Here is an 18,690-nt window from a genome sequence, read left to right as displayed (position 1 = left end):
CACAGTGAACGGTGCAGAGCACCGTATAAGGCACAGCTAGGGGGCACAATGAACGGTGCAGAGCACCGTATAAGGCACAGCTAGGGGGCACAATGAACGGTGCAGAGCACTATATGGCACAGCTAGGGGGCACAGTGAACGGTGCGGAGCACCGTATAAGGCACAGCTAGGGGGCACAGTGAACGGTGCAGAGCACCGTATAAGGCACAGCTAGGGGGCACAATGAACGGTGCGGAGCACCGTATAAGGCACAGCTAGGGGGCACAATGAACGGTGCAGAGCACCGTATATGGCACAGCTAGGGGGCACAATGAACGGTGCAGAGCACTGTATATGGCACAGCTATGGGGCACAGTGAACGGTGCAGAGCACTGTATATGGCACAGCTATGGGGCACAGTGAACGGTGCAGAGCACTGTATATGGCACAGCTAGGGGGCACAGTGAACGGTGCAGAGCACCGTATATGGCACAGCTATGGGGCACAGTGAACGGTGCAGAGCACCGTATATGGCACAGCTATGGGGCACAGTGAACGGTGCAGAGCACTGTATATGGCACAGCTATGGGGCACAGTGAACGGTGCAGAGCACCGTATATGGCACAGCTAGGGGGCACAATGAACGGTGCAGAGCACTGTATATGGCACAGCTATGGGGCACAGTGAACGGTGCAGAGCACTGTATATGGCACAGCTATGGGGCACAGTGAACGGTGCAGAGCACTGTATATGGCACAGCTAGGGGGCACAGTGAACGGTGCAGAGCACCGTATATGGCACAGCTATGGGGCACAGTGAACGGTGCAGAGCACCGTATATGGCACAGCTATGGGGCACAGTGAACGGTGCAGAGCACTGTATATGGCACAGCTAGGGGGCACAGTGAACGGTGCAGAGCACTATATGGGGCACAGCTATGGGGAAATATGAATGGTGTAGAGCACTATATGGCACAGCTATGGGGAAATAATGATCTATTTTTATTTTTGAAATTCACCGGTAGTTGCTGCATTTCCACCCTAGGCTTATACTCGAGTCAATAAGTTTTCCCAGTTTTTTGTGGCAAAATTAGGGGGGTCGGCTTATACTCGGGTCGGCTTATACTCGAGTATATACGGTATATAGGTCATATGAGGACAACCAGCAGAGGGCGCCCTCTTATGAACTCGAGCCTGGGAGCTTTCTAGGAAAGTTCCCACGATCTAGGAACAGCCAGCAGAGGGCGCCTCACCGCAAATGAAGGTAAATATAGGTCATTGACCTACTTTACCTTCATTTTCCGGGGTTTTTGCAGCCATGAGCATCGTTGCATTAGCAAAGCTCGTGGATGCAAATTATTTTAACCGCTTCAGATGGATTTACATCGTTGGACGTTACAGATCTGCGGAGGGTAAGGATATTGTTGGTTTATTATGTTTTTTTTGTTACAGAACAAGGGTCTTCAGTGACTGGATTGGGCGTAGAATAAAATACTCCAACAACCATTGTTTTTATTTCATTAAAATAATTTTAAATAATGTGTTTGTGTTTTATTTAACCCTTTACTACAATTGGATTAATAATGGATAGGTGTCATAATTGACGCCTCTCTTATTAATTTGGCTTAATGTCACCTTACAATAGCAAGGTGGCATTAACCCTTCATTACCCCATATCCCACCGCTACACGGGAATGGGAAGAGAGTGGCCAAGTGCCAGAATAGGCGCATCTTCCAGATGTGCCTTTTCTGGGGTGGCTGGGGGCAGATGTTTTTAGCCAGGGGGGGGGGGGCAATAACCGTGGACCCTCTCCAGGCTATTAATATCTGCCCTCAGTCACTGGCTTTACCACTCTGGCGGAGAAAATTGCACGGGCGCCCACGCCAATTTTTTCCGCCATTTAACCCTTTAATTTAGTAGACAGAACGGCCAAATTTTGCAGATACACACTACTGACATTAGTAGTGTGGAATCTGCAAAAAAAATGGAGAGAAGACATGGTTTACTATATGTAAACCATGTCTCACATCATGTCGGGTTTAGGAAGGAGAAAGAAAAAACCGGCAATTGAATTACCGGCTTTCAAGCTGTATAGCGCTGGAATAAATATTAATATATATACATATGTGTCTCACTGAATATATATATATATATATATATATATATATATATATATATATACCTATTCTATGTGTACACATTTATTCTACCTTTTGGACTGGAAGCTGTCAGTGTGATTTTACTGTACACCGCAATGAATTGACGGCTTTTCTCTCCAACACCGCTGCGTATTTCTTGCAAGTCACACTGCTTGTCCGTGTGTAATCCGTATTTTTCACGCTTCCATAGACTTTCATTGGCGTATTTCTTGCGCAGTACGGTGACAAACGCAGCATGCTGCGATTTTCTACGGCCGTAGAAAGCCGTATAATACGGATCAGTTTAATACGGCAGATAGGAGCAGGGGCATAGAGAATAATTGTGCCGTACGTTTGCGAGTTTTACGGACGTCGTTTCTGCGCTCTTACGTCCGTAAAACTCGCAAGTGTGACGGCGGCCTCACTTGTTCACTATCTTCCCAATCTGCCTAGCAAAATTGTTAAAAACGCTAATTTAGACTATTTTCTGCAGACTGTTGGTGACATTTTATAATAAACTAGAGTAAAATATACCGACCAATTCTATTGAAGACTCATGATATTGGATTTTTTTTATCATTGTAGTGAGCAGTCGCTGAAGAGTGGGGATGCCAAACAACAGATGTGCATACCAGCCAAAGAACCATCAGCAATTCAGCATTTTAACTCACTAGTTTATGGCCAGCTAAATCAGTTTCTTCCCATAGACCCATCACAGCTGAAGACACAAATGTTTCCAAACTGGCCGTAGCAAGTCAAGTAGTATGCCCGTCAGTGGTTGTAAGAACATACTCACACCATGGCAGATTGTCTGAAATATGCTTTTATGCTATTTACAAAGCATAACACTGGGTATAAAACCAGCCTTTTTATATGAATACTACAACCACCACAAAAGGAAAGCTTGCAATTGGTTTAACAGTTGAGCAAATGAGTATAAACACCATCTCATCTCCTGGAAATATAAAATATCACTTCTACTAAAGTAAATATTCCAAGGGAAGACATTTTCATGTATTTGCGTTCAAGATAAAAGGGCTGGTTCCTTCCCTTGTATTCAGCGCTGAAGAATTTTGACAGGATGCAATGTGAGGATTTACAAGTCTACAGTCACTATGTGGCTAGACTTGTGAAAACTCACATTGCGTACCATCAGGATTCTCCAACGTGCAATACAAGTGAATTGAGAGAGGTCACGCACATTAGTCAGAATGTGGCCAGAAGTATCACATACATGTGATTACCTGACCGATTAGTCTCGCTGCCGGCACCAGAGCATTTTGACGGCCGCCTGCACTATGCATGCTGCAAGGATTCACAGAGTGACTGCAGACTTTCCTGCCTAACCTGGACAATCCCCTTAAAATGTGCAACTTTGTGACAAAAGCTGACAAGTGTCGCTCCAGGGATAGAATACAAATACACAACTTACATTATTCCAATATTCAGGTATTATAAATAGAAGAGAAAGCCCACTATATATGCTAACAGGTGAGAAGTTAAGAAAAAAAAAATTGATGTTTCACACAGGGCTGTGGAGTCAGTGTCCACTTTGGTGGAGTCGGTATAAAATGGACCAACTCCTAAAATATATAATAAATTGGGTTCAGTGGGGCGATGCAGGTTGTTCTGTAGGGTTTTCATAATAATGTGGGAAAGTTATAAAATGTCCTATAAATGTCTGTTCTGTTCCTGATCTAAGGATCTCGGCTTTTAGTGGAGATGAATCTGTGCTGCACTTTATGTACATGCTCAGTAGTGACCAGTGCTGTGAGGTCGTAGTTGAGATGAATCTGTGCTGCACTTTATGTACAGGCTTAGTAGTGAGGCAGGGCTGTGGGGTCGGAGTCAGGGAAATTGAAGAGTCGGAGGTTTGGCTTACTGACTCCACAGCCCTGGAATTTAACAAAAACATTCAACTGCTGGCAATTACTACAAACACAAGGGATTGCTACTATGGACAAGAAACTTCCAAAAAAAAAAAAGCTTAAAAAAACCTGAGTCTGATTCATTATTGCATTTCCACCTGTTTGTTTTTTTACGTTAATATTTGTCAATTAACAACTTTATAATTTTCAATAAGTTTGTCAAACTTTTTTTTCTTCAAAACTGTCTTTTTATCGTTTAGTTTGTTTTCGGATTTTCACATCATAATGGCTTTTTCAGATGCATTTACCAGAATTTTTTTTGGAAAAGGTCACAAAATTTGCTGCAATGCTACTCCAGTCCGTCTTTGGAAAGATTTTATGTGTGCCAGCCAATTTGGTGCAAATTTTTTGTTGACATGTTGCAAAATGTGCGACTTTTTGAGCTAAAATAGTCACAAAACAGTTTTACGTCCCTTTCACACATTCAGTATTTTTATAAGCCAAAACCAGGAGTGGGTGAAAAATGCAGAAGAAGTGGTGATTAAGGCTACTTGCACACATCAGGTTTTTGCCGTCAGGAACAATCCGGCGAGTTTTGAACAAAAACTGATAGTTTTGTTTCCTCCGGATCCGTTTTCCTCAGTTGTATTAGCGCCTGATGGCCACATGTTTCATCTCGCTCTCCCTCTCCGGAACAGGAAGTCCAAACTCTATGCCCGGTAAACAAAAAAACGGATCCAGCAAAAAAACGGATCCGGCGCATCAGTTTTTCACAATTCGCACCAGATCAGTTAAAGTTAAAAAAAAAAAAAAATAATAAATAATAATTAAAAAAAAATGACGGATTATGCCTGAAGGCAAAAAACTGATGTGTGAAAAGTAGCCTTAGGATGAGCGAATAGCTTCGGACAGGTCATTATTCAAATAGCTATAGCGCTTACCGAATTCAGTTATATGAAAAAGTTTGGGCACCCCTATTAATCTTAAGCTAAAATAGTTTTTTTTGCAACGGCTATTTCAGTTTCATATATCTAATAACTGTTGGACACAGTAATGTTTCTGCCTTGAAATGAGGTTTATTGTACAGAAAATGTGCAATCTGCATTCCAACAAAATTTGACGGGTGCATAAGTATGGGCACCCTTATCATTTTCTTGTTTTAAATACTCATACCTACTTTTTACTGACTTACTAAAGCACTTTTTTTGGTTTTCTAACCTCATTGAGCTTTGAACTTCATAGCCAGGTGTATGCAATCATGAGAAAAGCTACTTAAAGTGGCCACTAGCAAGTTGTTCTCCTGTTTGAATCTCCTCTGAAGAGTGGCATCATGGGCTCCTCAAAACAACGGTCTAATGATCTGAAAACAAAGATTATTCAACATAGTTGTTCAGGGGAAGGATACAAAAAGCTGTCTCAGAGATTTAACCTGTCAATTTCCACTGTGAGGAACACAGTAAGGAAATGGAAGAACACAGGTACAGTTCTTGTTAAGGCCAGAAGTGGCAGGCCAAGAAAAACATCAGAAAGGCAGAGAAGAAGAATGGTGAGATCAGTCAAGGGCAATCCGCAAACCACCTCCAGAGAGCTGCAGCATCAACTTGCTGCAGATGGTGTCACTGTGCATCGGTCAACTATACAACGCACTTTGCACAAGGAGAAGCTGTATGGGAGAGTGATGCGAAAGAAGCAGTTTCTGCAAGCACGCCACAAGCAGAGTCGGCTGAGGTATGCAAAGGCACATTTGGAGAAGCCAATTTTTTTTTGGAAGAATGTCCTGTGGACTGATGAAACCAAGATTGAGTTGTTTGGTCATACAAAAAGGCGTTATGCATGGCGGCCAAAAAACACAGCATTCCAAGAAAAACTTGCTACCCACAGTAAAATTTGGTGGAGGTTCCATCATGCTTGGGGACTGTGTGGCCAATGCCGGCACCGGGAATCTTGTTAAAGTTGAGGGACGCATGGATTCCTCTCAGTATCAGCAGATTCTTGACAATAATGTTCATGAATCAGTGAAGTTATGCAGGGGATGGATCTTTCAGCAAGACAATGATCCAAAACACCGTTCCAAATCTACTCAGGCATTCATGCAGAGGAACAATTACACTGTTCTGGAATGGCCATCCCAGTCCCCATACCTGAATATCATTGAACATCTGTGGGATCATTTGAAGAGGGCTGTCCATGCTCGGCGACTGTTATGAACAGGTAATTCAGAACCACAATGGACCTAGTGGTTAAGAGCACACAAGTGACCTGATAGTTACTAACATAGGACGAGCTCTGAGACGTGGAAACTCTGCTGACCGCAATCCCTAATCCTATCATACCACACTAGAGGTAGCCGTGGATTGTGCTTAACGCTCCCTATGCAACTCAGCACAGCCTGAGAAACCAACTAGCCCTGAAGACAGAAAAATAAGCCTACCTTGCCTCAGAGAAATACCCCAAAGGAAAAGGCAGCCCCCCACATATAATGACTGAGTTGCGATGAAAATACAAACGCAGAGATGAAATAGATTTTAGCAAAGTGAGGCCCGACTTACTGAATAGACCGAGGATAGGAAAGATAGCTTTGCGGTCAACACAAAACCCTACAAACAACCACGCAGAGGGGGCAAAAAGACCCTCCGCACCGACTAACGGTACGGAGGTGCTCCCTCTGCGTCCCAGAGCTTCCAGCAAGCAAGAAAAACCAATATAGCAAGCTGGACAGAAAAAACAGCAAACAAAAATGACACAAGCAAAACTTAGCTTATGCAGGATAGACAGGCCACAGGAACGATCCAGGAGGAAGCAAGACCAATACTAGAACATTGACTGGAGGCCAGGATCAAAGCACTAGGTGGAGTTAAATAGAGCAGCACCTAACGACTTAACCTCATCACCTTAGGAAGGAAACTCAGAAGCCGCAGTACCACTCTCATCCACCAAAGGAAGCTCATAGACAGAACCAGCCGAAGTACCACTCACGACCACAGGAGGGAGCTTGGCCACAGAATTCACAACAGTACCCCCCTTGAGGAGGGGTCACTGAACCCTCACCAGAGCCCCCAGGCCGACCAGGATAAGCCACATGAAAGGCACGAACCAGATCGGCAGCATGGACATCAGAGGCAAAGACCCAGGAATTATCTTCCTGACCATAACCTTTCCACTTAACCAGATACTGGAGTTTCCGTCTCGAAACACGGGAATCCAAAATCTTCTCCACTATATACTCCAACTCCCCTTCAACCAAAACCGGAGCAGGAGGATCAATAGATGGAACCACAGGTGCCACGTATCTCCGCAACAATGACCTATGGAACACGTTATGGATGGAAAAAGAAGCTGGAAGAGTCAAACGAAAAGACACAGGATTAAGAACCTCAGAAATCCTATATGGACCAATGAAACGAGGCTTAAACTTAGGAGAGGAAACCTTCATAGGAATATAACGAGATGACAACCAAATCAAATCCCCCACACGAAGTCGGGGACCCATACAGCGCCTGCGGTTAGCGAAACGTTGAGCCTTCTCCTGGGACAAAGTCAAATTGTCAACTACATGAGTCCAAATCTGCTGCAACCTATCCACCACAGTATCCACACCAGGACAGTCCGAAGACTCAACCTGCCCTGAAGAGAAACGAGGGTGGAACCCAGAATTGCAGAAAAACGGCGAAACCAAAGTAGCCGAGCTGGCCCGATTATTAAGGGCGAACTCAGCCAAAGGCAAAAAGGACACCCAATCATCCTGATCAGCAGAAACAAAACATCTCAGATGTGTTTCCAAGGTCTGATTGGTTCGTTCAGTCTGGCCATTTGTCTGAGGATGGAAAGCAGAGGAAAAAGACAAATCAATGCCCATCCTAGCACAAAAGGCTCGCCAAAACCTCGAAACAAACCGGGAACCTCTGTCAGAAACGATGTTCTTTGGAATGCCATGTAAACGAACCACATGCTGGAAAAACAATGGCACCAAATCAGAGGAGGAAGGCAATTTAGACAAGGGCACCAAATGGACCATCTTAGAGAAGCGATCACAAACCACCCAAATGACCGACATCCTTTGAGAGACGGGGAGATCCGAAATAAAATCCATAGAGATGTGTCCAAGGCCTCTTCGGGACCGGCAAGGGCAAAAGCAACCCACTGGCACGAGAACAGCAGGGCTTAGACCGAGCACAAATCCCACAGGACTGCACAAAAGAACGCATATCCCGTGACAGAGACAGCCACCAAAAGGATCTAGCCACCAAATCTCTGGTACCAAAGATTCCAGGATGACCAGCCAACACCGAACAATGAACCTCAGAGATAACTTTATTCGTCCACCTATCAGGGACAAACAGTCTCTCTGCTGGGCAACGGTCAGGTCTATTAGCCTGAAATTTTTGCAGCACCCGCCGCAAATCAGGGGAGATGGCAGACAAAATTACCCCCTCTTTGAGAATACCCACCGGCTCAGGCAAACCCGGAGAATCGGGCACAAAACTCCTAGACAGGGCATCCGCCTTCACATTTTTAGAGCCCGGAAGGTACAAAACCACAAAGTCAAAACGGGAGAAAAACAGCGACCAACGAGCCTGTCTAGGATTCAACCGTTTGGCAGACTCGAGATAAGTCAAGTTCTTGTGATCAGTCAAGACCACCACGCGATGCTTAGCTCCTTCAAGCCAATGACGCCACTCCTCGAATGCCCACTTCATGGCTAGCAACTCTCGATTGCCAACATCATAATTTCGCTCAGCAGGCGAAAATTTCCTGGAAAAGAAGGCGCATGGTTTCATCACCGAGCAATCAGAACTTCTCTGCGACAAAACAGCCCCTGCTCCAATTTCAGAAGCATCAACCTCGGCCTGGAACGGAAGCGAAACATCTGGTTGGCACAACACAGGGGCAGAAGAAAAACGACGCTTCAACTCCTGAAAAGCTTCCACAGCAGCAGAAGACCAATTGACCACATCAGCACCCTTCTTGGTTAAATCAGTCAACGGTTTAGCAATACTAGAAAAATTACTGATGAAGCGACGATAAAAATTAGCAAAGCCCAGGAACTTCTGCAGACTCTTCAGAGATGTTGGCTGAGTCCAATCATAAATGGCCTGAACTTTAACAGGGTCCATCTCGATAGTAGAAGGAGAAAAAAAGAACCCCAAAAATGAAACCTTCTGAACACCAAAGAGACACTTTGACCCCTTCACAAAGAATTAGCACGCAGGACCTGGAACACCATTCTGACCTGCTTCACATGAGACTCCCAATCATCCGAGAAGACCAAAATATCATCCAAGTATACAATCAGGAATTTATCCAGGTACTCTCGGAAGATGTCATGCATAAAGGACTGAAACACTGATGGAGCATTGGCAAGTCCGAATGGCATAACCAGGTACTCAAAATGACCTTCGGGCGTATTAAATGCTGTTTTCCATTCATCGCCCCGTTTAATACACACAAGATTATATGCACCACGAAGATCTATCTTGGTGAACCAACTAGCCCCCTTAATCCGAGCAAACAAATCAGACAGCAGCGGCAAGGGGTACTGAAATTTGACCGTATTTTATTTAGAAGGCGGTAATCAATACAAGGTCTCAGCGAACCATCCTTCTTGGCCACAAAAAAGAACCCCGCTCCCAATGGCGACGATGACGGGCGAATATGACCCTTCTCCAAAGACTCCTTCACGTAACTCCGCATAGCGGCGTGCTCAGGTACAGATAAATTAAACAGTCGACCTTTAGGAAACTTACTACCAGGAATCAAATTGATAGCACAATCACAATCCCTATGCGGAGATAGGGCATTGGACTTGGGCTCATCGAATACATCCCGGTAATCAGACAAGAACTCTGGGACCTCAGAAGGGGTGGATGATGACATAGACAGAAATGGAACATCACCATGTACCCCCTGACAACCCCAGCTGGACACAGACAGATTTCCAACCAAATACTGGGTTATGGATTTGTAGCCAAGGCAACCCCAACACGACCACATCATGCAGATTATGCAACACCAGAAAGCGAATATCCTCCTGGTGCGCAGGAGCCATGCACATAGTCAGCTGGGTCCAATACTGAGGCTTATTCTTGGCCAAAGGCGTAGCATCAATTCCTCTCAATGGAATAGGACACTGCAAGGGCTCCAAGACAAACCCACAGCGCCTGGCAAACTCCAAGTCCATCAAATTCAGGGCAGCGCCTGAATCCACAAATGCCATGACAGAATAGGATGACAAAGAGCAGATCAAAGTAACGGACAAAAGAAATTTCGACTGTACCGTACCAATGGTGGCAGACCTAGCGAACCGCTTAGTGCGCTTAGGACAATCGGAGATAGCATGAGTGGAATCACCACAGTAGAAACACAGCCCATTCTGACGTCTGTGTTCTTGCCTTTCAGCTCTGGTCAAAGTCCTATCGCACTGCATAGGCTCAGGTTTATGCTCAGATAATACCGCCAAATGGTGCACAGATTTATGCTCACGCAAGCGTCGACCGATCTGAATGGTCAAAGACATAGACTCATTCAGACCAGCAGGCATAGGAAATCCCACCATGACATCCTTAAGGGCTTCAGAGAGACCCTTTCTGAAAATAGCTGCCAGCGCACATTCATTCCATTGAGTGAGCACAGACCACTTTCTAAACTTCTGACAATATACCTCCATCTCATCCTGACCCTGACACAGAGCCAGCAAATTTTTCTCTGCCTGATCCACTGAATTAGGTTCATCGTACAGCAATCCGAGCGCCAGAAAAAACGCATCAATATTACATAATGCAGGATCTCCTGGCGCAAGGGAAAATGCCCAGTCTTGAGGGTCGCCACGTAATAAAGAAATAATGATCTTAACTTGTTGAACTGGGTCACCAGAGGAGCGGGGTTTCAAAGCCAGAAATAGTTTACAATTATTTTTAAAATTCAAAAACTTAGTTCTATCTCCAGAAAATAACTCAGGAATAGGAATTTTAGGTTCTAACATAGGATTCTGAAATACTAAATCTTGAATATTCTGTACATTTATAGCGAGATTATCCATCAAAGAGAACAGACCCTGAATGTCCATGTCCACACCTGTGTTCAGAACCACCCTGATGTAAAGGGGAAAAGAAAGACAGAACACAGTGCAAAGAAAAAAAAATGGTCTCAGAACTTCTCTTTTCCCTCTATTGAGAAGCATTAGTACTTTGGGCCTCCAGTTAAGAGCACACAAGTGACCTGATAGTTACTAACATAGGACGAGCTCTGAGACGTGGAAACTCTGCTGACCGCAATCCCTAATCCTATCATACCATACTAGAGGTAGCCGTGGATTGTGCCTAACGCTCCCTATGCAACTCGGCACAGCCTGAGAAACTAACTAGCCCTGAAGATAGAAAAATAAGCCTACCTTGCCTCAGAGAAATACCCCAAAGGAAAAGGCAGCCCCCCACATATAATGACTGAGTGGAGATGAAAATACAAACGCAGAGATGAAATAGATTTTAGCAAAGTGAGGCCCGCCTTACTGAATAGACCGAGGATAGGAAAGATAGCTTTGCGGCCAACACAAAACCCTACAAACAACCACGCAGAGGGGGCAAAAAGACCCTCCGCACCGACTAACGGCACGGAGGTGCTCCCTCTGCGTCCCAGAGCTTCCAGCAAGCAAGAAAAACCAATATAGCAAGCTGGACAGAAAAAACAGCAAACAAAAATGACACAAGCAAAACTTAGCTTATGCAGGATAGACAGGCCACAGGAACGATCCAGGAGGAAGCAAGACCAATACTAGAACATTGACTGGAGGCCAGGATCAAAGCACTAGGTGGAGTTAAATAGAGCAGCACCTAACGACTTAACCTCATCACCTGAGGAAGGAAAATCAGAAGCCGCAGTACCACTCTCATCCACCAAAGGAAGCTCATAGACAGAACCAGCCGAAGTACCACTCACGACCACAGGAGGGAGCTTGGCCACAGAATTCACAACAGGCGACCATCAAACTTAACTGAACTGGAATTGTTTTGTAAAGAGGAATGGTCAAAAATACCTTCATCCAGGAACTCATTAAAAGCTACAGGAAGCGACTAGAGGCTGTTTTTGCAAAAGGAGGATCTACTAAATATTAATGTCACTTTTCTGGTGGGGTGCCCATACTTATGCACTTGTCAAATTTTGTTTGAATGCAGATTGCACATTTTCTGTTAGTACAATAAACCTCATTTCAAGGCAGAAACATTACAGTGTCCAACAGTTATTAGATATATGAAACTGAAATAGCTGTTGCAAAAAAAAAAAAACAATTTTTATAAAAAAAATTAAGCTTAAGATTAATAGGGGTGCCCAAACTTTTTCATATAACTGTAGCTGTATCGCGAACCCGGATACCTGGAGTGCTCAGCCTACTTGTTGGGCTCTCCATGCATGTGTTCTGACTGTCATACGACGAGGACACATGCAGCTGTGGCGCTGAACAGCTGATCGGGAGCGCTCCAGGTATTCGGGTTCCTGATACAGCTATTTGGTAAGAGCTATAGCTATTCGGATAAGGACTTAACTGAAGCTATTAGCTCACCCTAGTGGTGACATTTTTCGATTATACTTTTCCTCTGATTGTAAGTCAAAATCAGGAGTGGAACAAATACGGATTTAAATAATGACCAAATAGTGGACTACAGGCAGAGAAAAACAAAGCAAATTTCATGAATCGTGTGTGCCATTTTGATGATCTTGGTGAAAAATAGTCAGGGAAAACTAATATTGAAAAAAGAAAAGAAAGTAACGAAAAATGCAAACGAAGAATCTGGCCATCAGTCTATACGTGTAAAATATGAACAGAGAAAAAGAAAAAAAAATTATATATGCATACACACATCTTATACTACTAAATAATTCATCACAGCCAGGTAAGACATAATGAACTTGAAGCACAAGGCATCCTTACCTCCCACTGCAGATGTGGTGGTATATTTCGAATTTGTAGCTTCCGACTCCTAAAGAAAAGAAAAAAAAAACAAAAACACAAAGTATCATGTTAACAGGATGCACAAACCTCATAGCAAGATATTTTAACTGGTTATGAGCTAACCGATCACATACAACTATAGGGGCATTCCTATCATTCTTGGTCTTTGAAGTTGAAATCATTCAATTAGCTCACTTCAATATCCACCGGACTCCCTCATCCGCCCCATGTTTGGGGAGGGAAAAGGATTTGTCCAGCCCCCTCCCTTTTCCTTCCCTACAAGCCATGCTTTCTTTTATGGGATCATTACTTTGGTGGGCTACAGAACTCAACAATGCACACGACTCATGACTGGTGTGTAACTGGTTAAGGAGTCTGCAGAGACATTTCTTATGGAGAACTTGCAGCCAGACATTTGTGGTAATGAAGTACTTGCTGTACAGTATTTAAAAGATGAACAAGCAAATGCCTGAAATGCCACATTCTCCCTGGGATTCCCAAGAATGCACATGCAAAATATACATAGACGTTACTGAATATTCCAGGCTCAAATATCATGTATATTGTAATGTTTTTGCTACTCTAAAAATATATTAATGCTCCACTATTAATACCCAACTACGTCAGATGAATTTAGTCTGCTTCGTACGTTGGCCAGAGGGACATGTTTGGTGCGGATTTCACACATACATTACTGCTCCAGCCACATTACCTGTAAAACAATTGTGTGCGGTGAAATTAAAGAGGGATGTGGTTTTATTTGCGCTACTCTAATTCACAAAAAAATTGTTTCTAGGACATACACGACATACTCCATATTTAAAAGGCTCATTCACATTTACAAGCCCAAGTATAATGTTTGCACATTGTAACATCGACAAATCAACTGTAATTAATGAGAATATTGTGTAACGATTCATGTGGCTGCTTATCTACAACAGGTTAGTAGGAGAGAGCATGAAAATGAAAGTGTGCAGCATGTTCGGTACAATAGTGGTGGAAAAATAATGTGGATTACTGTCTGCAAACGAATAACCGTAAGGCTATGTGCACACGTCAGGATTTTATGCGGAAATTTCCTAAGCAAAACCGGAGATTTTCCGCATAAAATCCACGCACGTTTTTCTCGTGGTTTGGTCGCTTTTTTGCACCGTTTATGTTTGTGGATTTTTTGCGTTTTTTTTCTGGAGCTTCCCAATTCAATAAAGTGGGAAATCCGCAAAAAAATACGCAAAATTAAATGAACATGCTGCGTATTTTTCCGCATGTGTTTTTTTTGCAGAAAAATCCGCAACATGTGCAAAAAAATTGCGGAATGCATTGGAAATGATGGGATGCATAATGTATGCGTTTTTGCTGCGGAATACCGCTGAAAAAACTAGGGAAATCCGCAAATAATCCGGAACATGTGCACATACCCTAAAAGAAAAAAAAACAAACAAACAAACAACAATCTGTAAGTGTTCCCTTATTATACAACAGCATAAACAAGACATTACCCCAAACGATTTTTTCATTTAAAAAAAATTATATATACATGTCTGTATATACACATACATACATGGTATATACACACGCAATCGGCTCCAAGCAGGAAAAAGCAATTTAAAGGCAAAGGTTGTTCTACACACATCTAGCTACAATGTGAAGATTGGATTACATCCTATGAGATCAGAGAATGTTTTCCCAAATCAAACTTTAATCAGATCGCTAGATTTCTGCAGTGTGTAGTCTGTTATAACTGAATAATACTGTGACAAAAAAAAACAAACAAAAAACACAAAACAAAAACAATGATTCCAGGCTTAAAAAATAAAATTTGAACATATTCACCGTGAAGTTTATTAAACTCAGTCACGAAGTGTATAGTATTAAAGCCAAAACCTTTATTAACAAACAATACAAAATATTAAATATTAAAACAGTGCCTCAAAATCAGATATCAAAATCCACCGATCTACCATATTTAAAGGTAAGCTTGATGGTGACATTCTGATTTAGATTCACCATGGGTTTTGGTTTTGAGTCTCAGGTATACCCTGCTTGTGCGGATTAACCCACTGATGAATGAGCGATCATTTTGTGCACGAAGTTATATATGGTCTTTGAACAGTTACCGTGAATAGAGGTGGTAGTAATTTTGTAAAGTCACTGTTTGATTGTGGTATTGACCACAAGGAAATGTCCGTCTGGTGACTATTAAGAAATTATACAACAAACTAAAAGTAATATACCTGTAATTCCCGCTGCTTACTTTGACATAGAATTTTATCTGTTTTTGAGGCACTTTTTTAATATTTAATATTTTGTATCGTTTATGTTAATAAAGGTTTTGGTTCTAATACTATACACTTTGTGACTGAGTTTAATAAACTTCACGGTCATTAAGTTTGGAGTGTGGCCCATTTGTAACTTGAGGAAATGGGTTGGTGCGTTATGTTCATTAAAAAATAAATTATAGTAGTCGCCTAGATGTACCAATCAGAAAAAAATATAACATACACGTTTTCTGAAAATGTAAGTGTGAATAATGACTTACCTATGGGTTCCATAAAATTTCAGTATAAAAAAACAAAACAAAAAGTATCAAGTGTAAGGCTACGTTCACATTTGCGTTGTTGTGTGTTGCGTCGGCGACGCAACGCATGCAAAACGCATGCAAAAACGCATGGTTTTGTGACGCATGCGTCCATTTTTGGCTTGCTTTTGGACGCAAAAAAAATGCAACTTGCTGCGTCCTCTGTGCCCTGACGCTTGCGCCAAAAATGACGCATGCGTCACAAAACGCAAGATAATGCATGTCCATGTGCCCCCATGTTAAATATAGGGGCGCATGACGGATGCGTCGCCGCGGCTGCGTCCGACGCAACGCTAATGTGAACGTAGCCTAATTCTGTCAACCACAAGCCACCATCCTCAGGAGTTATGCAGCAGTAAGTACTAGTACATGGACTTGTAAAGTACTATACTGTATAAAACAAAAACAGACTGAGGACTACAGAAAGACACACAAAATAGGTTTTGGGTTTTGTTTTTTTTTTTTATAGGAAATTAAGGCATGAAGCTTTCAGGAAGACATGACTTGATTGTATAGAACTTAGGTTTTATATAAATTATGACTTTTTTTTTTACCAAAAGGCATCGGATCTGCTCAGTTAATGTTCTGGCAATTCCGTTTCCAGTCCTATGCTTGACATGTCAGTGTTGTGTGAGACCAGGGTTGGCTGGCTCATTTCAGTAAGAGCCAGCCCTCCTCTTTGTCATGGCTGTTCATGGCTCCTCTCAGGCTACTGAAACAAACAATAGCATCACCCAAGACCTCCATCACATGCAAACACACAGATGATGTACTGACACAGGAAACTCTACAATTTTGATCACAGGACCAGAAGAAGTTGAACTGCAGTGACCATGTTGATACCAGAAGAACAGGTCACCTTTACAAAGTATGTACGCTTTATAAGGTCATATTAGATATACTTCTAAAGTGTTATTTTTCTTGTTAAGTGTTCAACCCCTCTAAGTGAAAGATGTAGCCCATGCAACAATGTGTGCTTTTAGAAAGCAGCGAAAAGGATTGTTAATCTTGAAAATCTTGCTACCAAAATGTGCACCTAGTTGCAGCCAAAAGACAGAATACATACCGTACATTGTTAAGTTTCCCCTTGAGCAAAACAAATTGGACCAATTTGTATCATTTTTCATTGTGTCCTTTTTACTATCTTTGTGGCACGCAAATAATAAATATGGAAGTTTCCAAAACTTCTAGCAACCTGCTAGTGAAAAGCTCACTGATGACCACAGTATACTCTACATTTTGTTTTATTTATTTTTGTGGAACTATTTATTGGGATGGCCAACCTTATTCGACAAATTGGAACATAGGATATGCCTGTAGTTTATTTTATGGAGACATATATTATAATAGTTATTACAGCAAACTAAGGACACATTACTGTAGACTTTAGGAAGCAGATCGAATTCTATGGAGGTGGTGGTCTATTGGCTTCATAATTGTGATATCCATATTACGAAGAAATGTCAAACAGACATGTGCATGATGAGGCCTCTCTCCGCTCTCAGTGAAGAGATTGTCATGAGTCACAGACCACAAAGCCTGAGCCAGTTGTCAAAATGGCAGAATGCAGGGAAACAGAATGGCTCATCAGCACAAAAAAAACCAAAGTATTACATTTCAAACAAGTCCGGATTCTAAAACAAAAAAAATGGAGATTGGAGATGCACACTTCATATATTATTTGAACAGATGGTTTGTATGGTACAACATTTTGTACTTGGAATTTATGAAGTGCTACAGAAAAAAAAGCTATGAAGAAAAAATAAATAAACGCCATACCAAAAGAATGCTGCATGTTAGAAAAAAAAACCTCACATACCATTGGTGCCAAAAAGAAAACAAAAAAACTTTACAAAAACAAATGCTGTGCATTGTACACTTAACAATATTGGACTACAGACTTTTTATATTTGGAAAGTGGTCAGTTGTTAAAGAAAAACATAGAATGCCATGTCAGCCCAGCCTTAAGCTATGAGGACACGTTGCGAATTGGCGTGTGGATTTTTCCGCACTGTTTCTGTAAAATTCGCAGGTAAACCGCACTGCGGATTACCCGCTGTTTTTGTGCGGATTCCTATTATGGAGCAGGTCTAAACCGCTGCGGAATCCGCACAAAGAATTGACATGCTGTGGAAAAAAACATCGCTGCGTTTCCGAGCGTTTTTTTCCCACAGCATGTGCACTGTGGATTTTGTTTTCCATACGTGCACATGGTACTGTACAACGCATGGAAAACAGATGCAGATCCGCAGCAAAATCGGCAACGCGTGCACATAGCCTTAGGATCTACACACTGGGATTTATTGCTGAAATCTCTTAATACAACTATAGCTGAGTAAAATTTTCAAAATTCGGTCCCGATTGGTGGCAAATACTGCATTTGCAGTTTTCGCTGAACGTCGGCGTCAACGGGAGTAGAAATGAGCAAATATGTCCGGAATCAATCGTCAAGCATAGATTTGGCACAAATAGGGTACCAATATGGCACAAATATGGCAAGTTCAGATTCGGCGACCGATTCCGAACATACGGTATTCACTCAACTCTACATATAAATTTTATACATGTGAAATCAGATTGTTTTTGCAGTCAAGCATGACAGTTGCCGACGTTTCTGCCATAAATCTGTTATGTTGACATTGTAGGGGAAAAACAAAAAAAAAAAAAAAAACAGTACTGCAGTTTTTCTTGCACTATTTTGAGCCAAAGCAGGGAGACAATATAGCAGGAATTAGGGGTTGCGAGTCCTCCCCTATATTTCCCACATCTTTTAAACCTGTACAATCAATTGAACTTTAGGAGCTGATGTTAAAATGTTTCTTTGTTGGTTTATTCTCCTAACTTGAATGGTCACAAATAAATAAGAAAAGGATGCCCAAAAGTTTCTACAACATAAAACAGAATTTTTATGCAAATTGTAGCTGTGTTTCACAGTACCAGCAAAGTTACGAGACTTCAGAAATCTCATGCAGAGTTTACGGTAGTTTTTGTCCTCAATATTTTGTGCAATTTTGCAAAATGCAGAATGCCACTTTCAGAGTTTTTTCAGCATTTTTCACCCATTGAAAGTATTGGGTGGTGCAAAAAGCGCTATAAAAACGCCGCAAAAATGAAGGCGTCAGTTTTTGCTTTGTTTTTGGTGGCAAAACCCAATGAAGTAGAATCAGAGTAATTTTTTTCTTT

General features: G+C 42.2%; 1 protein-coding gene across 1 annotated transcript in view; it reads right to left on the bottom strand.

Moving 5' to 3' along the window:
* IGF2BP3 (insulin like growth factor 2 mRNA binding protein 3) overlaps window positions 1-18,690 on the bottom strand; it is a 143,246-nt gene that overhangs the window by 75,496 nt on the left and 49,060 nt on the right. Inside the window, exon 3 of the mRNA XM_069729850.1 lies at window positions 12,909-12,957. Within this exon, the coding sequence (XP_069585951.1) occupies window positions 12,909-12,957 (49 nt within the window). The remainder of the gene's footprint in view (window positions 1-12,908; window positions 12,958-18,690) is intronic.

This window comes from Ranitomeya imitator, chromosome 6 (genome assembly GCF_032444005.1).
Source record: "Ranitomeya imitator isolate aRanImi1 chromosome 6, aRanImi1.pri, whole genome shotgun sequence".
Classification (NCBI taxonomy): Eukaryota; Metazoa; Chordata; class Amphibia; order Anura; family Dendrobatidae; genus Ranitomeya; species Ranitomeya imitator.
The sequence above is the reverse complement of the archived record's forward strand: the minus strand, read 5'-3'. Positions and strand labels throughout refer to the sequence as shown.